Source organism: Hyla sarda, chromosome 3 (genome assembly GCF_029499605.1).
Source record: "Hyla sarda isolate aHylSar1 chromosome 3, aHylSar1.hap1, whole genome shotgun sequence".
Taxonomy (NCBI): domain Eukaryota; kingdom Metazoa; phylum Chordata; class Amphibia; order Anura; family Hylidae; genus Hyla; species Hyla sarda.
In genome coordinates, this window is record NC_079191.1 from 120,090,138 (window position 1) to 120,111,428 (window position 21,291).

A 21,291-nucleotide genomic window follows, 5' to 3' on the forward strand; every position below is an offset into this window, starting at 1 on the left:
TAACTAGGGGGTCACCAAGGGCCACACTGCAATGCATGCCTGGGAAATACAGCTGCTTCTTTGTCACATACCGTATTTTTCGCCGTATAAGACGCACTTTTTCTTCCCCAAAGAAAAGTTGGTACGTCGTATACGGCAAATACACATTAAAACCTGTCCTATCGTGGCGGTCTCTGCGGCCATCAACAGCCGGGACCCGTGGCTAATACAGGACATCCCCAATCGCGGTGATGCCCTGTATTAACCCTTCAGACGCGGCGATCAAAGCTGACCGCCGCGTCTGAAGCGAAAATGACTAACTCGGCTGCTCAGTCGGGCTGTTCGGGACCGCCGCGGTGAAATCGCGGCGTCCCGAACAGCTTACAGGACATCGGGAGGGACCTTACCTGCCTCCTCGGTGTCTGCTCCGTGCCGGGACCCCCTGCATGGCCGGCGCTCTCCTTCGTCGTCATCATGTCGTCGCGCACGTGTGTAGCGGCGTGTGTAGCGGCGTGATGGCTGCGACGGAGAGTAAGGATACCCGGCAGCAGAGACCCCAGGGACAGCAATGGAGGGAGACATCCAGGGCAGCGGTGACGGGTCCGGAGGAGCAGGGACACGTGAGTATTACCTCCTATACCAGTGGTCTTCAACCTGCAGACCTCCAGATGTTGCAAAACTACAACTCCTCGCATGCCTGGACAGCCAACGGCTGTCCGGGCATGTTGGGAGTTGTAGTTTTGCAACATCTGGAGGTCCGCAGGTTGAAGGTTCATAATCTTGATTTTCTAGATTTTCATGCTTTAAAATTGGGTGCATCTTATATGCCGGAGCATCTTACATGGCAAAAAATACGGTAGTTCCCACTTGTACCCACCTATATCAAAGTGAAGACACCAGAGCTACAGAGAGGCTAAGAGACTAAGAAGGGTAAAAATGTCACTGGAGAATGGCCTTTTTTTTTCTGCATGGATAGTGTTAAAATATTTGTGTTAAAGGGGCGCTCCAATGGAAAACATTTTTTTTTTTTATCAACAGGTGCCAGAAAGTTAAACATATTTGTAAATGACTTCTATTAAAAAAATCTTAGAAAAGAAAAGAACTTCCTTTGGAGCAAATAGTATCTAATAAGTACTGGAAGGATTAAGATTTTTTTAATACAAGTCATTTACAAATATTTTTTACTTTCTGGCACCAGTTGATTTTTAAAAAAAATGTTTTCCAGTGGAGTACCCCTTTAATCCAAGGCTTTATGTCTTTCCATTTAATGGGATAATTTTAAGTAAAAGAAACAAAAGGGGGCTCCAACATTCATTGATGTGCCTACAGCTTCTTATAGATGCTTAGATGTCTAGTAGAGTCCTCCAGAGGTCTTAGGGGCTGGTTGTTCTTGATGAACCCACATGTGCCATTTTTGATCTCCAGGTTGCTTAGTTGGAAGTGCAAACCTGGTCACTATGGTAATTTGCAATAAACTGGTATTAAAGCAATCATATAAGAGATATTGGAAATGTGGCCTACCAGGAAACACAATTCACACCACAAGCAGCATTAAGAAAACAACTTTGCATCATATGTATTTATAATGGTTTTATTATAAATAGTAAATATTTACTGCACTTTTTTTACATGAAACATATTGCAGCATCTGTTGCCGGAAATACCGACTACACACAGATAAAATTTAACTTCTTCCATCACCTCTAAGACGAAAGTGTGATCTCATCACTAACCTTACCCTAGCTAGATCCCTAATGAATTTACCCATCATTCTTGAAGGAATGTATTTTGTGCTCTACCTCGCTTCACTTGTCGAGAAAACAAAGAAATAAATAAGATTGTAAAGTTTCAACCCCCTAATATATTTTTTTTTTACATTTTCAGTATAATAAGACAATCATGTAACCCTTTTTATCGCATTCCCATTTACCAATAAAAGTCGTTCAAGGGCTAATCCATGTTTTTTGTTATTTTTATTTTCTTGACCTGTCATATACAAATGATTTATTCCTGATAAATGTGGCATACTGTAGAATGTGCGAACAAGCTCTTGTTGACTTGTTCAAACTATGTAAAAAAGAAAATTTCCTATAAAAATCCTGCACATTGCCAATGCAGCCCTTTAAGGAACACTCCAGGCAAAACTGTGTTACGCCTACTACATATTGACTATTTTTTTAATTCCTGTGTCAAACCCCGCCTCCTCATGACCTGCAGCTTAGTGGAAAGATTGTTCGGCTCTCCTATGGCTACTGCCACTGTATAAAGCAGGTTACATTAAATTAAATAAGTTGTAATACTTTAACTTAAAGGGAAACTGTTAGCCTGTTTACCCACACTAAACCCAATAAACTGGGTTATAGTGTGGGTAAACAGGAGTCCTATGATGGGTCACTTACTTTAATATGTAAAGTAGGTCCTGAGATATGTCCTTCAGAAGATCCTCTGCTAAATTCAGTTAATCACGTGCAAGAGGTGGGGCTTCGCTGGCTCAATTTACATATTCATTGTCTGTGACTCCACTTTACTAGGATGTGAAGTCACAGACAATGAATATGTAAATTCATTTGGTGAAGTCCCACCCCCTGTACGCAATTCACTGAATTCAGCAACGGATCTTCTGAGGGACATATCTCAGGACCTACTGGACATGTTCAAGTAAGTGACTCCTCATTGGACTCATGTTCACCCACATTATTTATAACCCAGTGTATTGGGTTCAGTGTTGGGGAATAGGTTGATAGTTTTCCTTTCTAGGTGTAAGCCAGAAAATGCTGATCCCAATGATCAGTATGAGCTGTAGGTCAGAGGTTGGCTTGGAAATACCATGTTCTATAATCATATAAACTAATTAGTCAAAATAACTTCCTGTAGGCAAACCCCACAATGGATTGTTCCATAACATTCAATTACCAATCCCAGCATGCCTTGCCTAAAGTTTTTGTCAAAGACATAATGGGTTTTCAAATCAAACATTTGGAAAGAAAACAATCCACAGGTGGCTTACTACCGGATTATAGAAACATACAACAGACAATATGGTGGAATGCCTTTTTACTGTATTATAAAATAGAAAGAGTGGCTTTCTTGTAGAAAATGTGAAATCAAGGTTGAGAAATTTCTTTGAAAATGAATAAACTTGCAGAAAAAATACAACCCCATTGTATTTGCAAGACATGAAAGGGATGTTGAAGTGAGGTATGTTATTGCACGTTGATTGACAGCCATGAAATCAATGTCTTTCAGTCAGAATTTGGCGCTGGGCGTTCCCCTCTCAGTTATTTTTCACGCCAAATGTATTTGCCAGTTCTTAAATGCTGGGCGTTAATCCTAGTAAAGTCTTAAAAAACATAAGACATTATTTGTCTATTTATGTGAACCCTAAATAACAAGCTGATGATCAAACTTGTGTCTGTAACATGGAATGTCTTCTATACAGTCAAATCGAGCTGCAAAGTGAGAGCGTTTCTCCATGACCAAGACCATGAGGCACAAAATCCTGTTTATTCCCTGCTCTGTGCCATTCAGAAGGCCGGGTCTGACTTAGAAAGGCTTCTCTTTAACAGCTGCCTCACCACTTTGCTAGTAATCCAAGTACAAATTTTAAAAAATGATCTCTCTCCAGCCTCTCCTGGGATCCTGGGAAAAGCTTTGACTTCCAAAGTAGAGGTTTGCTGTGGCTTCCATGCTTGGGACACATGCCCAGTCTTTAGATAAGTCACTCCAGGAGGATAGTAGGATGTCCACTTTTTTCCTTCACAGCCAGCCGATTTATAATATCTCTTATTATCCACTTCACTTGCATAAAAGAAGTCATATTCATCTACTTATTTGTCCCAGTCAAGCTCCAGTTGGTGTTGCCCATTGATGAGAATATCCATCATGTCCAACTTCTGTTTCTAACACCATCGGAGAGACAGTCATTCTATGCGATATCTGGCTTCAGATAATGAAAAGCACCTGTAGGAAACAGAGAGATGTTTAGAAGACTTAAGACCAATTCCCTTTAAGAGCCAGCCTGAACCATAGGTTGACACTGTCACATGTAATATTGGGATATCAAAGAATAGGGCTAATATTTTTATTCCCGGGACAAGTTTGACAAACGCTTCAGAATACGTGATCATATACTTTAATGACTCTTGAACTGACTTGATTAAAGACATGTGTTTTTAATATGGGGCATGCCCGTGGTTACTGCATGTCGGGCAGAACCTTCTGTTTTACCTAATGGCGGTCAGGTCTTATGTCTCAGCCCGTAATCACCTCAAGATGTCTTTGACATCACTTAAGCAAATAATTATGTAACAGATGTTTTTCAGAGAACAATCAACGGGCACCGGAGACAAAAGAGACTCAGTGAGAAAGGGAGAGTTATCAACCTTCTGTTGGAAGCCACAATGTTTCTTGTTTTGTACTTTATCTGATGGAAAGAAAGTCAACTGGTTTTAAGGGATCGGGTCATCTGCATGAATGGAAACAGTTAAACCATACTTCAAGCTTAGGAGATAATCTGTGACCTTCCAAATTTGATGCTGAAGATTGCTAAAGACTTCCTGCTTCTGAGTACTTATTGAGTAAAAGCCTGCCTATATGGCACAGATTACCTACTTATTAAGTATACTTACTCTGTCCATACTGGCTGTATTGATATCCCGTTACAGGCTCCATGCTGTATCCTGATGTGCTATAAGTTGGTGGGCAGTATGACTGAGATGTTGATAGACTATCCAATGTCTTCATGTGCTCTAGTCTCTGGCTGCAACTTGCTGACACAGCAGTGCTGGGTTCAAGACCTCCAGTTAATGGTGATAAGGCATAGTCAGTCTGAGGTTGGTGAGGCACTCCACCATGATTAGTGAGGAGACCCATTACCTGTGGAAAAGAATTGCCCATTTAGTATTCTTCATGCCTACACATGGTAATAAAAATGGCTACATGTACAGTGTACTGAGCACTTACATCCAAGTATATAAAATGAAATACATATGAGCTTAGATTAATCAATGAGTAATCAATGTTCTATCCGGTGGTAATTTAAATACAACAGTATAAAACATTTTATACTATAGATATAGTATTATTTGTACACAGATAATGAAGGGGTTAAAACATACTGTGACAGGATGTGACATAGTGGAAAGGTGTTAAGGTGGTCATTCACTTTCAATAACTCTCCTGACCTTCCCATGAACGTTCAGTATGAAGTCCACGGGCTCAGCCTTTAGTCTAAGGTATATGGGCACCTTCTCTAACCATATAATTCCCTTGGATCCAATGTGTCGGCTCATCTGCGGCAGCTCAGTCCATGCACCTTCAGGAACCCTGGACAAACTAGCGTGTGTATGCGAAGTGTCAGCTGATCTTGTATGTTTGATCACATGAAGACACCTTGGTAGGAATTTAACTCGTGAATTCTTGTGACCACAACACCTTTGTAAAGTTTGATACCTGGGCCCTAGGTAATTGGGAGTCACTGGTATTGCTATGAACGGACTAAAAAGCATTGTGTCTAAAGCTCAATCAGGTATAGAAAGCTATGCTATCCATGACTCCATAGAAAAAAACACTGTGCTAAAAGGGCTGTTGGGGGACTAACTTCTAAAAAAAATAAAAAGGCATGCAGAATGAACCCAGAGCAATTCACAAAAGAAAACATATTCCTTTTCCAAGGAACTCTAGCGTTCATGAATCTACCTGCACTGAATTAGCATGCCAATAATTTGATTTTCCTGCCAATGTCTATTTGAAAGCTAAAAAAGGAAAGGGAAGTAGCCCCAGGCTCTGGGACCCCTCTATTTTTTTGTCTTGACCTTTTCACCTGAACACAGAACTGAGGGAAGGGCACGGTCACCTCGGTCTAATCCCTTTTACTAAACTAGTGAGTATCATTTTGTTTCCGGTTCTAGAGAAGCTCTCATTTCCACAGTAAGAGATCAGGCATCAGTGTTTGCAGAAGCAGACTTCAGTAAAAATCTCTCACAAACTTGAAAGCTATCAGCCCGGCGCAAAATTGCCAGCATCCGTAACTGAGTTAATAGTGAATATATTTTCCTAAAGACAAGTATAATGTAATTAGGATCCCATTGCAAACCACATAATAGGCCAACACATCTCAAAAATGTTTCCTTAAAGCAGAACTTCTAGGAAACTAAACAGTTAAAACATTTCACCTAATGGCGAGTCAACCCTGAAGGGCTGCTCTTAGAATCTGCTGTGGAGTTTAAGTCAACACAATGGACCTATCCCAACTGTTAAGCATTATTTCCAGATCATTCACTTTAGAGTAACAGTTCAGGGGAACACAGAAAGTAACAATATAGTCCACTATAATTGGTCAACATGTATTGTCACTTTACAGTAATCGTTCCAAGAGTAATAATTGCATATAAAAAAAATATATATATAAAAAAAAAATCTTTTTCTTCCATGAAATCCATGGATTTGATGTAAAACAAAAAAAAAACTAACTATCCTTCCAAAACCATTCTTGTAGTATGATGAAAGCTGAGATCCATAATTCATAATGCACCCCATTATGTTATGACCATGTTACTAGTTTACTAGTGTGTTACGAATGTTTGCTGAGCACTAAAAAGTCTGAAACGTGTGCACGTGGCCTACAGGTGTAAATTTTTCTGTGCTGTTCTGTACAATGCATTACCCCTACCTTTTCTGGCTTGTGTACTTTCCAGTATAAGTGGGGTTAACCTTAACTTTATGCATTCTGTCCATGTTTGACCCTCACACATGTGTAGCGTGTAATTTACAGAAGCTTTCTCCACAGGAAGCCGGACACGTTGTCCTGAAGATGTCCAGAGCCCTGCTCTATTGTGATGGGAAACAGATGCAGGCCCGGTTCTAAGAAAAATGGTGCCACCTGCTCTGTGCTTTTCCCACTGCGCAGAATGGCTGTGAATTCCTTAGTCATGTTCACACGGGCATGAATCAAGTGATGGCAGGTTCTATCCTTCATACTTTTATAAGGACATCTCCATCATGTGTGTTTAATCTGGCCTACACCTCTATGGGATTTCCCAGGCTAAACAGCTAATCCTCTTCATTATAAATTCACTGCTAGCATATGCATGTGTTGGAGGGGGGGGGGGGCAGGACCCAGAACTAGATGGAGAATCTTTGATCTGTAGGAGGATGAAGCCACACCAAGACTGGTTGTTGAATGAGAAATAAGCATTGTAGGTACATACTCATACAAACATATTGTACCTAACATGAGCTATACTGACATTAATGAAAATCTACCTTAGGTTCCTATAGTAAAGGTAAATTCAAGAAACAAAAAGAACTCCAAGATTGGTTCTGTTCCAATGAAAGCAATGTTCCGTTCTTATTCAAGTAAAACCATATTTATTAGTCAAAGACAGTTTTACAGGCACATCAGAGGCAAGACGCGTTTCGGGTCACTGCGTACCCTTTCTCAATTGCAGTACAGGTAGACCGCTGCCCGATACAAGCGTGATTGAAAAGGAGAATCTACATTGTCCAATTATTATGAGTGAAGGGCTACATGTACAATCAATGTGGTAAGTATGTACTTTTTATTACAATGGGAACCTATTGGTGATGGACACCACTGTACGACATACTTTGGAGGCATCTGTTAAATGCGTACATTGGGTGCTCCTTCCAGAAAATGCACTTAATGGAAGCATTTAATGCAGTGTGAAACGAGCCTAAGCCTCATCCCCTACTGGATACATTAATTCAATCATTACTGCTCTCTCTTAGCTGAACTCAGTTCATTGTGACCCACTTGTGCTTCTCATAGAATAGCTTATGTTACACATATTAAGAAGTGGAGGCCACATTGTTCATGCAAATCATTCAGAATAAGTGTCAAAGGGCTAAAACAAATCATTAGCTATATATATTGGCCCATAACTGAGGTAACATAACAGGAAATGAAGATCATGTCCTGAAAGAGCTATCCCAGCCAAAGGTTAAAGGAAGCCTGCTCTGCACCATGTGACAGTACAATGGAAATGAATGCAGCTTATTGACTATCTCACAAAATAATCATTTACTGAATTGCTCTCTTGTATAGTGCTCAGAAAAAAGGGTATAGAATCTGCTGTTATGTACAAAAGTCTTGATGACATAAAACACCAAAATGAATAAAATATTTTCCTAAAATTTTTGTGTTTTTGTATATGTTGACCTTTCCAATTTTTTTTTTTTTTTACAGCATGTCATTTTGGTGCTGTATTGAAAATCATGATAAATTATTCTGTATTATTTTATATAGTGAAGAACAATGAAATAGAAAGATTTAAGTAGACTGTTGTATGTTATTCCCATTTCCTTCTGATTTTTGCTACTGCTATATAACATCCTTCCAAACATCTTTCCTGCTGATCCCAACATCTATCCTCCCCAAATTGCAGTATAAAATAAAGATCTGTAATGCTCACAGCCCCAATGTATATACATCTTTCTCTACAGAATGCATGAGAGCTCATCTCAACACATACTTGCAACACTGTCAAAACATAGACAGAAATCTCTACAGGTCAACCCTGGCCTACTATGGTGGTGCCCAATATTTGCTGCCTACCACGCTAAGATCTAGCAATGAATATTCATAACAACATATTTAGGACGGGATCCATACTTTTCTGCGGTAAAAGTTTCCCTTTGAATATAATCAATCCATTCTGTCCCCTTCTGTTAGGTAGCATTGTCAACAAGTATATGTTCAATAAGTAGGAGTATACTTAATTTATAGGAGCTGCAATACACAAACCTATCTTTCCATAGTCATTAATATTTAAGGTATGATGCAAGTTTTTTAAATAAAGCCAAATGTAGATATGGACTGGAAATAGAAGAAACCCAATGATATATGATAGCCTATCTGTCCATTCTTCTTTTTTAGAAGCACACAACCACAAACCCACATTCAGCATAGACTTTTCTTGATACTCTGTGTCCCAGATGCTGATGGGTAAACTGGGTGGAACATTACATCACTTTATTGGCCTATGCAGGTGGTTTCATTACATCATGAAAACATGAGCTTTCTCAATCTCTGCACATCAAATGCTGATGAAAATCATTAAATAACATTAATTGCCATATCTGCATCCCGGCTTAAGAAGTCAATCCTGAAATTTTTGTCTCTGGGCGACCATTTACAATTCCAAAAGAAAATAACAAAAATCTGAGTTATGGAGATACAGAGATACTTGAGGTTCCTTAGAGGACTCTGCTTCCTAAGCACCTCTTATAGTTTTCTATAGTCTTTTATGTTGACTACCATCCACACATTTGGTTGTAATTTCCATAAGCTTGTTTAATTTGTTGTCTTTTAGGCTTCAAAGTGTAAATAAATGTTTTATATTTTAGATTAAAAAAGGCATGGTCCTCATGTGTAGAAGACATTGCTTCCCGGCCGATCCAAATAATTAACAAAATAAATTCCAGTCCCGGCCGCCTTCTTATATGTGATACCAGAACATTGGAAAAAGATGATTATTCCATTTTAAAGTCATTCACTCCTACTGTGTGTTAAAAGCCAGAAAAGTTTAGGCTTCCTGCTAATGTGCAGTAAAAAGAAAGCAGTGAAAGTTAATTACACTTACTGTTAGAAAAGGGAGGTTTTTATGAGTTTTTTATGCCCATAGGCAGTAATGTTTATTCCATCGCATTTGACTGTGCACCCTTTTTAACTCTGGAGTCTTTGAACTTTATATTTTCACAGATTTATCACTGTCTAGCAGAGAGTAGCTCAAGCCGTCTCAAGATTCTAACCTCACGTAGAGGAGAGGGAAGAGACGCAAGTCGTTATTTTTGCTCCCCTTTGTGCCATTAAAATCTCATTTTCTGCCTATTAAGATGCCCTCTCAGTGCTAGAGCCAGGCTGATGAGTGTGTAATTGGGTATAATTGTCTTTTCACTTTTCATTTATGTCATTCTCAATATCCTTCTGTTTCCTCTCACTGCCGAGAGGAAGATGTGTTTGGGGAGGATTCATAGCTGTGAAACTGCCCCCACTTAGCCCGACAAAGAGGCCTGATTTTAATTATAGATTGCATGCCGTTCAGAGAAACTATTAGACACCTGAATATTAGTCCCTCTGATATAATAAATATCTCTGTGTTTAGACACACATTAACAATGTCAAGCCAACCTCAGGCAGCTGTGGACCGTAGTAAATTCAACCAACCTTTTGACACTCAATTACCAAGTCAATTTATTTTACTGGAATTCCCAAGTACAACACCAAAACTCTTCTGAATGAAAATTAACAGTATAATTATTGCTTTGAGAACCATATAGATTCCCAAGGTGCCGGTATTCTTTTAATTTATTGATGCTGGCATTTTTTTTTTTTTTTTTAAAGGGCCACGGAAACTAGAAATGCTCCTTATAAAAACCGTAAAAGAAGATAATTGATATCATCTCCAAATATAACACTTCAAGTAATACCATATCAAAATTCCTATACATTGCGAAACCTCTAGTATTGATCAGTCACAGTTTTTTTTTATTATTTATCTTTCCCTTCAGACCTAAATAAACAATATATTTATAATAGTCTTTACAGATCTTAGGACACAGATATACTGGTCAAACATGGTATAGATAGTTTTGTGTTCATTTTAAATATTGCCATGCCATGTACAGTACATAGTAAAACATTTTTGGAGTAAACAAGGCATGCTGTTGCTCGTGATGTGTGCTGCGTGCAAGACATTGTGAGCTTTGTTGTGCAGTTCCCTCAGACTCTTTGCCTTGTGGCCACTGTCATTTTTAACTCTAGAAATGTCTATATTATTTTGGAGGAAGAAAAACACTTGAAAGACAGCCTACCAGCCACAGCTTTTGAAGTAGCCAGTGTGGGGGTGGAGGAGGAAAAAAGGGAAGGAAATTTGCAAAACAGAATCATGTGGCTCATATAAAGAACGCTTTATGGTTCGAATTTGGCAATTTCTTCCCTTCTTGCCTCGGGTGCCCGGCCTGTTCGGTTCTGGCTCTCAGTTAAAGGAATGAAAATACTCCACTGACCTGAGGTGAAAGGCCATTGCCAATGGTGGGGTTCATGGAGTTGGAAGGCCCAGATGGGGGTACAAAGCTGTCTGTGTAACTGGAAAATCCATGCCGGCCGCTGGGCAGGCAGTAGGCCGAGCTGTTCTCAGGGTTGGAAGGAAGGCTGCTTTGGTGAACACTGCTCGGAGGGAGAGGTTGGGGTCTGTGAACCGTGCTGCTTGGATCAGACACAGCTGCAAAATAGAATAGGAATTTTCATTTTAAGATACAAAAAAAGAAATCTGTATACTCAGTATGTTGTAACATGAGAAGTCACATAGTTTTTAAAGCTATTTTATTTCTGAATATGCAACAATTTACCTTGTGGTATGGATGTAGGTTGGTAGGATGTCTCTGATAGCTGGTAGGTTGGTAGAGCTGGCATGGCAGAAGGTGGGAAAGCCCCTGGGATCAGGTGATTGAAGGCCATTAGCTGATTGGCTCCTGCTTGCTTCCTCCACCTGGCACGGCGGTTACTAAACCACACCTATTAAAAAAACATGTATAACTGTTATAAACAACAAAAGTAAATGCCCAAATACACTTATATGTAGTCTCCTTTTAGAATAGAATGACTACTGTGTATATCAGTTTATAGAGAGCAAATAAAATTCAGCTGGACATTGAGATGTCTATGTTAGGTAGGTACAGGGAAAAGGCCCAGTGTTAAGATAAGAGGCATAGAGGAGGCACACATTCTGAAGGCTTATACTGAGATGATACAAAATAATGCACAGTATTCACCATGGAAGATTCATCAACATAATTGTTGACACCTTATGGAGATTTATGGTCTGGGAAAAGGCATAATATAGGAATGAATAGAATCATATTTTATGTCTGAATTGTTTATTACTCCCTTGCAAGGCAAGACGTAGTGTCATTTGTTCTTCTATTTAACAAGGCCATACAACTGTGTAAGAGACAAATGAAAACCTTTGAGATTACGTCATTATCTAATGTCTTCAAGTGTCTTGTGGGACATCTTCTATAGTAATGACAGAATTCTACAATAATGTAAACAGATAAGATTCTTCTGCAGGGAATGGTGGGATTGTGTTTAGGGTATAGCCAGCACAACCTTCTTAGTAAATTAACTATGTGCAATGTAAAACGTCCAATTTCTTAAACTAGATGTAATTTTGATATTGCCTTTTTAATACAGTGATCCCCCCACCTACGATGGCCCCGACATATGATCATTTCAACATACGATGGCCTCTCAGAGGCAATCGTATGTTGAAGGCAGCATCAACATACAATGCTTTTATATGTCAGGGCCATCGCATAAACAGCTATCTGGCAGCACAGACTGCTTCAGCTGCCACTGGATAGCCATTTAATGTGCCACGTGTGCTCCAGTAGGTGTTACTCACCTGTTCCCGACGTTCCGGACCGTCCTCTTCATGCTCCGCTGCATGGTCATCGCTCTCCTTCGTCGTCATCACGTCGCCGCGCACGCTGTCCCGTCATCTAATAGGAGCGGTGTACACATAGACATGATGACGGCAATGGAAAGCGACGATCCAGGACAGCGGTGACGGTCCGGAGAGGCGAGGACACGTGAGTATAACTTTCTATATTATTACTGCACGGATCCCTCAACATACGATGGATTCAAGTAACGATGGTTCATTTGGAACGAATTACCATCGTATGTTGAGGGATCACTGTATATGTTTTCTTGACTCAGCATGATATTTGATATTTTCACTATGCAGTTTTTTATGCAGATGTATTTTTGTTAAGAAAAGAGCGTTCCAGCTGATCCAGTTCCAGTGCTTTTTCAATACATTTTGAGTAACCTATCAAAAAAAGGAAAATATACCCATGGACACAAAACGCATGATAGCAAATTATCAGTCAGTTCAGTAAAACAACTTTTTAGCAGCGTTGTGGGTCCATGAAAGAATCACCAGCCAGTTTTACTGGTCTTGTGAGGCTGCATTGTCCCTTTAATAAAAAGCACCAACAAGGAATGAGAAAGTCTGTATGGTAAATTAACTCCTTCCCTGCTGCTGTAATACGATGCACTGTGCACCTCTCAAGCAGCAAAAAGGTCCTGACTGACAGTGATATGCCGCTTCATGCTGTGCTCATTTCAAGACCCATATGTTAGATGTTCAGGGGAATTTGTTAGACTGTAGATCATGGTAATAGTGTGACAGGTTATGAGTCTCAAGGGATCTGAGGAAGCCATAAGGAATGTTGTGAAGTCAGAGGGTTAAAGACACATTATAACAGCTGGAAAAAGCCTCTTGCATTTGCCTGGTAAGGGTCATCGACTTACGAAAATAAATGCTCTTGGAAAAACAACAACATTTATTACTTGTGTTAACATGATCACTTTTAATCCCCTATTTTGCCCTGCATTTTTTTACCATCCTTCTATGAGTGAAAACATGGAAACAAATGCGCATGTAATTTGGATTTGTTGTGGAACGAGACTAAAGGATGATCTTCTGCATAAAGAAATACACCCAATTTGTACTGTACCCCTGTTCTGAGATCGGAACAGGCCCAATAAAATTGACTAAGCGAGATAAAATAAATCTGGATAAAACCGTATATTGATCGAGGAACAGTAGTAACATGGATGACTTCTGTTACATTTACAGAGATGATACCCCTAATTGTTTTTGTGGGCTGGATAAATGGAAGTGTGTTCATTACCTGTACTCGGGCCTCGGTTAGCTTGGCTCTTTGAGCAAGTTCTTCCCTAGTGTAAATATCAGGATAGTGAGTCCTCTCAAACGCTCTCTCTAGTTCCTCCAGCTGTTCAGCCGTGAATGTGGTCCTGCTTCTTCGCTGCTTCCTTTTCAAAGGGAGGTCTGGTTCAGAGTCAATGTCAGAACCCTCTTCAGAGTGGGGGGATGAAGGAGCTGAAAAGGACCAGATCACACAGGTCAACACCTAAAGTACTTAGACATGTCAAGGTGAACAGGAATTACAAAATAAGTAAAGATTGACAGCACTAAATCATGACATACACTATGGATGAAAGCCATACTTTGTTGATACATATTGTTCATGGTTATTTAGTGGTTGGCTATATTGGAAAGAAAAGTAGTTTTTCAATCAAAGGCAATGAAGGACCTTAAGAATCATCTCTGGTGGAAATCTGTTGTGAGACAGAAGACCAGCGTCTATCAAGTTTGTTTCTTTTAGACCATGGGAAAGAAAACAGTGACTTTTTAACTTAAACTTGGCTAAACTTATGTTATGGCCTTACAAAACAAACAGGAACTTTGTAGTAAAGCCCAGCGGAGAAACTATAACATCATAGTATCTGGCTTTGTACTTTAAAATAGGCACCAGGGAGGAAATTTGGCCAGAGGTTATTCTTCAATCCACTAAGCTGTTATTTATCATTCAATTTTACCAAAACCCTTATGGTATGTCCTACATCATTGCTTGTCCCAAGCTGGGGCCTTTGTTATCCTAGTCAGTATGTTACAGTATAATGATATATGACAGGTATGTCAACATAATGTCTATTACCAGCTCGGATATTAGCAGAGTAAGTAATGAATTTTTAAAGTAATCGCCACGTAATGATACCATATATACTCAATTTACATAAATACATAATAATAATTATTGCTGCATAGATTAACATTGCCTACAAGAGCCATTGTACTTCTCATTATAAATGTGAAAGATTCTCTTAATTGTGTCTTAAAGCAAAAATCCTTTCATTTTCGTCTTGCTTGGGATACTTTCAATTATAGAAACTCATGTGACCAGTGACTTATGACACTGAGCTGTAGTACTGTGCACACAAAGATTTCCTAGGGCTACAGCCTAGGTCACGAGGGGTGATGGGACATGGGAGCAGTCTCTAATTCTGGAACTTCTTTTAATTAAACTTCAGAGCCAGGCCAATGCTGCCACTTATTCTTAAAAGGCAGAACTTTGTAATCCGGCCGGGCTGGCTTTAGATAACTTTTCTGCCCTTGATCTCATTGTTAACAAAATCCCTATTCTAAGCCACAGTCTCGAGAGCACGATTTTACCCATTGCTTGCCACAAGGATTCAGAAAGGAACCAACGGCTTTTTCCGTGCAACTAGCAAGCCAAATGTAATCTATGAAAATTATGGTGTAAAGGATAATCCAGTATTATCATGAAAAATATTAAGGGTTTCAATAATGGTAGGTTTATAGAAATCCACAAAAAAAGAAACAACATTTACACTCAAAGTTTAAAGTGATTTACAGAACTGTATAGAATTATAAGATCCTTACAATAATACTTACTATTATTATCATACATTCTATTAAAAATATAAGAAGACCAATACAAATCTGCTTACAACAGAACAATCATAATCCTTATTCTACAAATTTTAGCTTGATTACAGAATATTTTACTTTTTCTGTATTAATAAGTCTTGAAAAAACGGCCACTAAATCAATTGGTGTTACGCCGAGCGCTCCGGGTTCCCGCTCCTCCCCGGAGCGCTCGCTTCTCCCCCTCCGCTGCAGCGCTCCGGTCACGTCCTCTGACCCGGGGCGCTGCGATCCTGCTGTCAGCCGGGATGCGATTCGCGATGCGGGTAGCGCCCGCTCGCGATGCGCACCCCGGCTCCCCTACCTGACTCGCTCCCCGTCTGTTCTGTCCCGGCGCGCGCGGCCCCGCTCCCTAGGGCGCGCGCGCGCCGGGTCTCTGCGATTTAAAGGGCCACTGCGCCGCTGATTGGCGCAGTGGTTCCAATTAGGGTTATCACCTGTGCACTTCCCTTTATTACCTCACTTCCCTTGCACTCCCTTGCCGGATCTTGTTGCCTTAGTGCCAGTGAAAGCGTTCCTTGTGTGTCCCTTGCCAGTGTTTCCAGACCTTCTGCCGTTGCCCCTGACTACGATCCTTGCTGCCTGCCCCGACCTTCTGCTACGTCCGACCTTGCTTCTGCCTACTCCCTTGTACCGCGCCTATCTTCAGCAGCCAGAGAGGTGAGCCGTTGCTAGTGGATACGACCTGGTCACTACCGCCGCAGCAAGACCATCCCGCTTTGCGGCGGGCTCTGGTGAAAACCAGTAGTGGCTTAGAACCGGTCCACTAGCACGGTCCACGCCAATCCCTCTCTGGCACAGAGGGTCCACTACCTGCCAGCCGGCATCGTGACAGTAGATCCGGCCATGGATCCCGCTGAAGTTCCTCTGCCAGTTGTCGCCGACCTCACCACGGTGGTCGCCCAGCAGTCACAACAGATTGCGCAACAAGGCCAACAGCTGTCTCAACTGACCGTTATGCTACAACAGTTGCTACCACAGCTTCAGCAGTCATCTCCTCCGCCAGCTCCTGCACCTCCTCCGCAGCGAGTGGCCGCTCCTGGGATACGCTTATCCTTGCCGGATAAATTTGATGGGGACTCTAAGTTTTGCCGTGGCTTCCTTTCCCAATGTTCCCTGCATCTGGAGATGATGTCGGACCTGTTTCCCACTGAAAGGTCTAAGGTGGCTTTCGTAGTCAGTCTTCTGTCCGGAAAAGCCCTGTCATGGGCCACACCGCTCTGGGACCGCAATGACCCCGTCACTGCCTCTGTACACTCCTTCTTCTCGGAAATCCGAAGTGTCTTTGAGGAACCTGCCCGAGCCTCTTCTGCTGAGACTGCCCTGTTGAACCTGGTCCAGGGTAATTCTTCCGTTGGCGAGTATGCCGTACAATTCCGTACACTTGCTTCAGAATTGTCCTGGAATAATGAGGCCCTCTGCGCGACCTTCAAAAAAGGCCTATCCAGCAACATTAAAGATGTTCTGGCCGCACGAGAAATTCCTGCTAATCTACATGAACTTATTCACCTAGCCACTCGCATTGACATGCGTTTTTCTGAAAGGCGTCAGGAACTCCGCCAAGATATGGACTCTGTTCGCACGAGGCGTTTCGTCTCCTCGGCTCCTCTCTCCTCTGGTCCCCTGCAATCTGTTCCTGTGCCTCCCGCCGTGGAGGCTATGCAGGTCGACCGGTCTCGCCTGACTCCCCAAGAGAGGACACGACGCCGTATGGAGAACCTCTGCCTGTACTGTGCTAGTACCGAACACTTCCTGAGGGATTGTCCTATCCGTCCTCCCCGCCTGGAAAGACGTACGCTGACTCCGCACAAGGGTGAGACAGTCCTTGATGTCTACTCTGCCTCTCCACGTCTTACTGTGCCTGTGCGGATGTCTGCCTCTGCCTTCTCCTTCTCTACAGTGGCCTTCTTGGACTCTGGTTCTGCAGGAAATTTTATTTTGGCCTCTCTCGTCAACAGGTTCAACATCCCAGTGACCAGTCTCGCCAGACCCCTCTACATCAATTGCGTAAATAATGAAAGATTGGACTGTACCATACGTTTCCGCACGGAGCCCCTTCTTATGAGCATCGGATCTCATCATGAGAGGATTGAACTTTTGGTCCTCCCTAATTGCACCTCGGAGATTCTCCTTGGACTTCCCTGGCTTCAACTTCATTCCCCAACCCTGGATTGGTCCACTGGGGAGATCAAGAGTTGGGGGTCCTCTTGTTCCAGGAACTGTCTAAAACCGGTTCCCAGCAACCCTTGCCGTGACTCTGTGGTTCCTCCAGTAACCGGTCTCCCTAAGGCCTATATGGACTTCGCGGATGTTTTCTGCAAAAAACAAGCTGAGACTCTACCTCCTCACAGGCCTTATGATTGCCCTATCGACCTCCTCCCGGGTACTACTCCACCCCGGGGCAGAATCTATCCTCTCTCTGCCCCAGAGACTCTTGCCATGTCCGAATACGTCCAGGAGAATCTAAAAAAGGGCTTTATCCGTAAATCCTCCTCTCCTGCCGGAGCCGGATTTTTCTTTGTGTCCAAAAAAGATGGCTCCCTTCGTCCTTGCATTGACTACCGCGGTCTTAATAAAATCACGGTTAAGAACCGCTACCCCTTACCCCTCATCTCTGAACTCTTTGATCGCCTCCAAGGTGCCCACATCTTCACTAAATTGGACTTAAGAGGCGCCTATAACCTCATCCGCATCAGAGAGGGGGACGAGTGGAAAACGGCATTTAACACCAGAGATGGACACTTTGAGTATCTGGTCATGCCCTTTGGACTGTGCAATGCCCCTGCCGTCTTCCAAGACTTTGTCAATGAAATTTTTCGTGATCTGTTATACTCCTGTGTTGTGGTATACCTGGACGATATCCTAATTTTTTCTGCCAATCTAGAAAAACACCGCCAGCATGTCCGTATGGTTCTTCAGAGACTTCGTGACAACCAACTCTATGCCAAGATTGAGAAATGTCTGTTTGAATGCCAATCTCTTCCTTTTCTAGGATATTTGGTCTCTGGCCAGGGACTACAGATGGATCCAGACAAACTCTCTGCCGTCTTAAATTGGCCACGCCCCTCCGGACTCCGTGCTATCCAACGCTTTTTGGGGTTCGCCAATTATTACAGGCAATTTATTCCACATTTTTCTACCATTGTGGCTCCTATCGTGGCTTTAACCAAGAAAAATGCTGATCCCAAGTCTTGGCCTCCTCAAGCAGAGGACTCCTTTAAGCGACTCAAGTCTGCCTTTTCTTCGGCTCCCGTGCTCTCCAGACCTGACCCTTCCAAACCCTTCCTATTGGAGGTTGATGCCTCCTCAGTAGGAGCTGGAGCTGTTCTTCTACAAAAAAATTCTTCCGGGCATGCTGTCACTTGTGGTTTTTTCTCTAGGACCTTCTCTCCAGCGGAGAGGAACTACTCCATCGGGGATCGAGAGCTTCTAGCCATTAAATTAGCACTTGAGGAATGGAGGCATCTGCTGGAGGGATCAAGATTTCCTGTTATTATCTACACCGACCACAAGAACCTCTCCTACCTCCAGTCGGCCCAACGGCTGAATCCTCGCCAGGCCCGGTGGTCTCTGTTCTTTGCCCGATTTAATTTTGAGATTCACTTTCGTCCTGCCGATAAGAACATTAGGGCCGATGCTCTCTCTCGTTCCTCGGATGCCTCAGAAGTTGATCTCCCTCCGCAACACATCATTCCACCTGACTGCCTGATCTCCACTTCTCCTGCCTCCATCAGGCAGACTCCTCCAGGAAAGACCTTTGTTTCTCCACGCCAACGCCTCGGAATCCTCAAATGGGGTCACTCCTCCCATCTCGCAGGTCATGCGGGCATCAAGAAATCTGTGCAACTCATCTCCCGCTTCTATTGGTGGCCGACTCTGGAGACGGATGTTGGGGACTTTGTGCGAGCCTGCACTATCTGTGCCCGGGATAAGACTCCTCGCCAGAAGCCCGCTGGTTTTCTTCATCCTCTGCCTGTCCCCGAACAGCCTTGGTCTCTGATTGGTATGGATTTTATTACTGATTTACCCCCTTCCCGTGGCAACACCGTTATTTGGGTGGTCGTTGATCGATTCTCCAAAATGGCACATTTCATCCCTCTTCCTGGTCTTCCTTCTGCGCCTCAGTTGGCTAAACAATTTTTTGTACACATTTTTCGTCTTCACGGGTTGCCCACGCAGATCGTCTCGGATAGAGGGGTCCAATTCGTGTCTAAATTCTGGAGAGCTCTCTGTAAACAACTCAAGATTAAATTAAATTTTTCCTCTGCATATCATCCCCAGTCCAATGGACAAGTAGAAAGAATTAACCAGATCCTGGGTGATTATTTGCGACATTTTGTTTCCTCCCGCCAGGATGACTGGGCAGATCTCCTTCCATGGGCCGAATTCTCGTATAACTTCAGGGTCTCTGAATCTTCCTCCAAATCCCCATTTTTCGTGGTGTACGGCCGTCACCCTCTTCCCCCCCTCCCTACCCCCTTGCCCTCTGGTCTGCCCGCTGTGGATGAAATTTCTCGTGACCTTTCCATTATATGGAGAGAGACCCAAAATTCTCTCTTACAGGCTTCTTCACGCATGAAGAGATTCGCGGATAAGAAAAGAAGAGCTCCCCCCGTTTTTTCCCCTGGAGACAAGGTATGGCTCTCCGCTAAATATGTCCGCTTCCGTGTCCCTAGCTACAAGTTGGGACCACGCTATCTTGGTCCTTTCAAAATTTTGTCTCAAATTAATCCTGTCTCTTATAAACTTCTTCTTCCCCCTTCTCTTCGTATCCCTAATGCCTTTCACGTCTCTCTTCTCAAACCACTCATCCTCAACCGTTTTTCTCCCAAATCTGTTCCTCCCACTCCTGTTTCCGGCTCCTCGGACGTCTTCTCGGTCAAGGAGATTTTGGCTGCCAAAAAGGTCAGAGGAAAAAATTTTTTTTAGTAGACTGGGAGGGTTGTGGTCCTGAAGAGAGATCCTGGGAACCTGAGGACAACATCCTTGACAAAAGTCTGCTCCTCAGGTTCTCAGGCTCCAAGAAGAGGGGGAGACCCAAGGGGGGGGGTACTGTTACGCCGAGCGCTCCGGGTTCCCGCTCCTCCCCGGAGCGCTCGCTTCTCCCCCTCCGCTGCAGCGCTCCGGTCACGTCCTCTGACCCGGGGCGCTGCGATCCTGCTGTCAGCCGGGATGCGATTCGCGATGCGGGTAGCGCCCGCTCGCGATGCGCACCCCGGCTCCCCTACCTGACTCGCTCCCCGTCTGTTCTGTCCCGGCGCGCGCGGCCCCGCTCCCTAGGGCGCGCGCGCGCCGGGTCTCTGCGATTTAAAGGGCCACTGCGCCGCTGATTGGCGCAGTGGTTCCAATTAGGGTTATCACCTGTGCACTTCCCTTTATTACCTCACTTCCCTTGCACTCCCTTGCCGGATCTTGTTGCCTTAGTGCCAGTGAAAGCGTTCCTTGTGTGTCCCTTGCCAGTGTTTCCAGACCTTCTGCCGTTGCCCCTGACTACGATCCTTGCTGCCTGCCCCGACCTTCTGCTACGTCCGACCTTGCTTCTGCCTACTCCCTTGTACCGCGCCTATCTTCAGCAGCCAGAGAGGTGAGCCGTTGCTAGTGGATACGACCTGGTCACTACCGCCGCAGCAAGACCATCCCGCTTTGCGGCGGGCTCTGGTGAAAACCAGTAGTGGCTTAGAACCGGTCCACTAGCACGGTCCACGCCAATCCCTCTCTGGCACAGAGGGTCCACTACCTGCCAGCCGGCATCGTGACAATTGGATGAACGTGAGTCACGATCAACCATCACGGAATACTGTTTTATTAATACTTTGTGTTTGAGGGACATTACTGTACAGAAGGCAGGAGGTGGGTTCTTACAGTGGCCCAGATTTACTGAACTTTTAACAATTTCATTGTACTGTACCGGGTGAGCAGTATGGTGGGGCCGCCCAATTTATATCGATCAAAAAGAGTTACACCAGAAGCC

The 21,291-nt window shown here is 43.2% G+C and overlaps 1 protein-coding gene across 4 annotated transcripts in view; it reads right to left on the minus strand.

Moving 5' to 3' along the window:
* Positions 1-2,640: 2,640 nt before the first annotated feature.
* The window catches only part of PAX3 (paired box 3), a 67,262-nt gene continuing 48,611 nt past the window's right edge, over positions 2,641-21,291 (minus strand). For all 4 annotated transcript variants that reach the window (XM_056564906.1, XM_056564904.1, XM_056564905.1 and 1 more), the window contains exons 5-9: positions 13,702-13,910; positions 11,350-11,515; positions 11,008-11,222; positions 4,608-4,854; positions 2,641-3,939 (exon numbers count right to left, since the gene is read on the minus strand). In XM_056564906.1, coding sequence (XP_056420881.1) covers positions 3,905-3,939; positions 4,608-4,854; positions 11,008-11,222; positions 11,350-11,515; positions 13,702-13,910 — 872 coding nt within the window. In that variant the 3' untranslated portion in view covers positions 2,641-3,904. The remainder of the gene's footprint in view (positions 3,940-4,607; positions 4,855-11,007; positions 11,223-11,349; positions 11,516-13,701; positions 13,911-21,291) is intronic.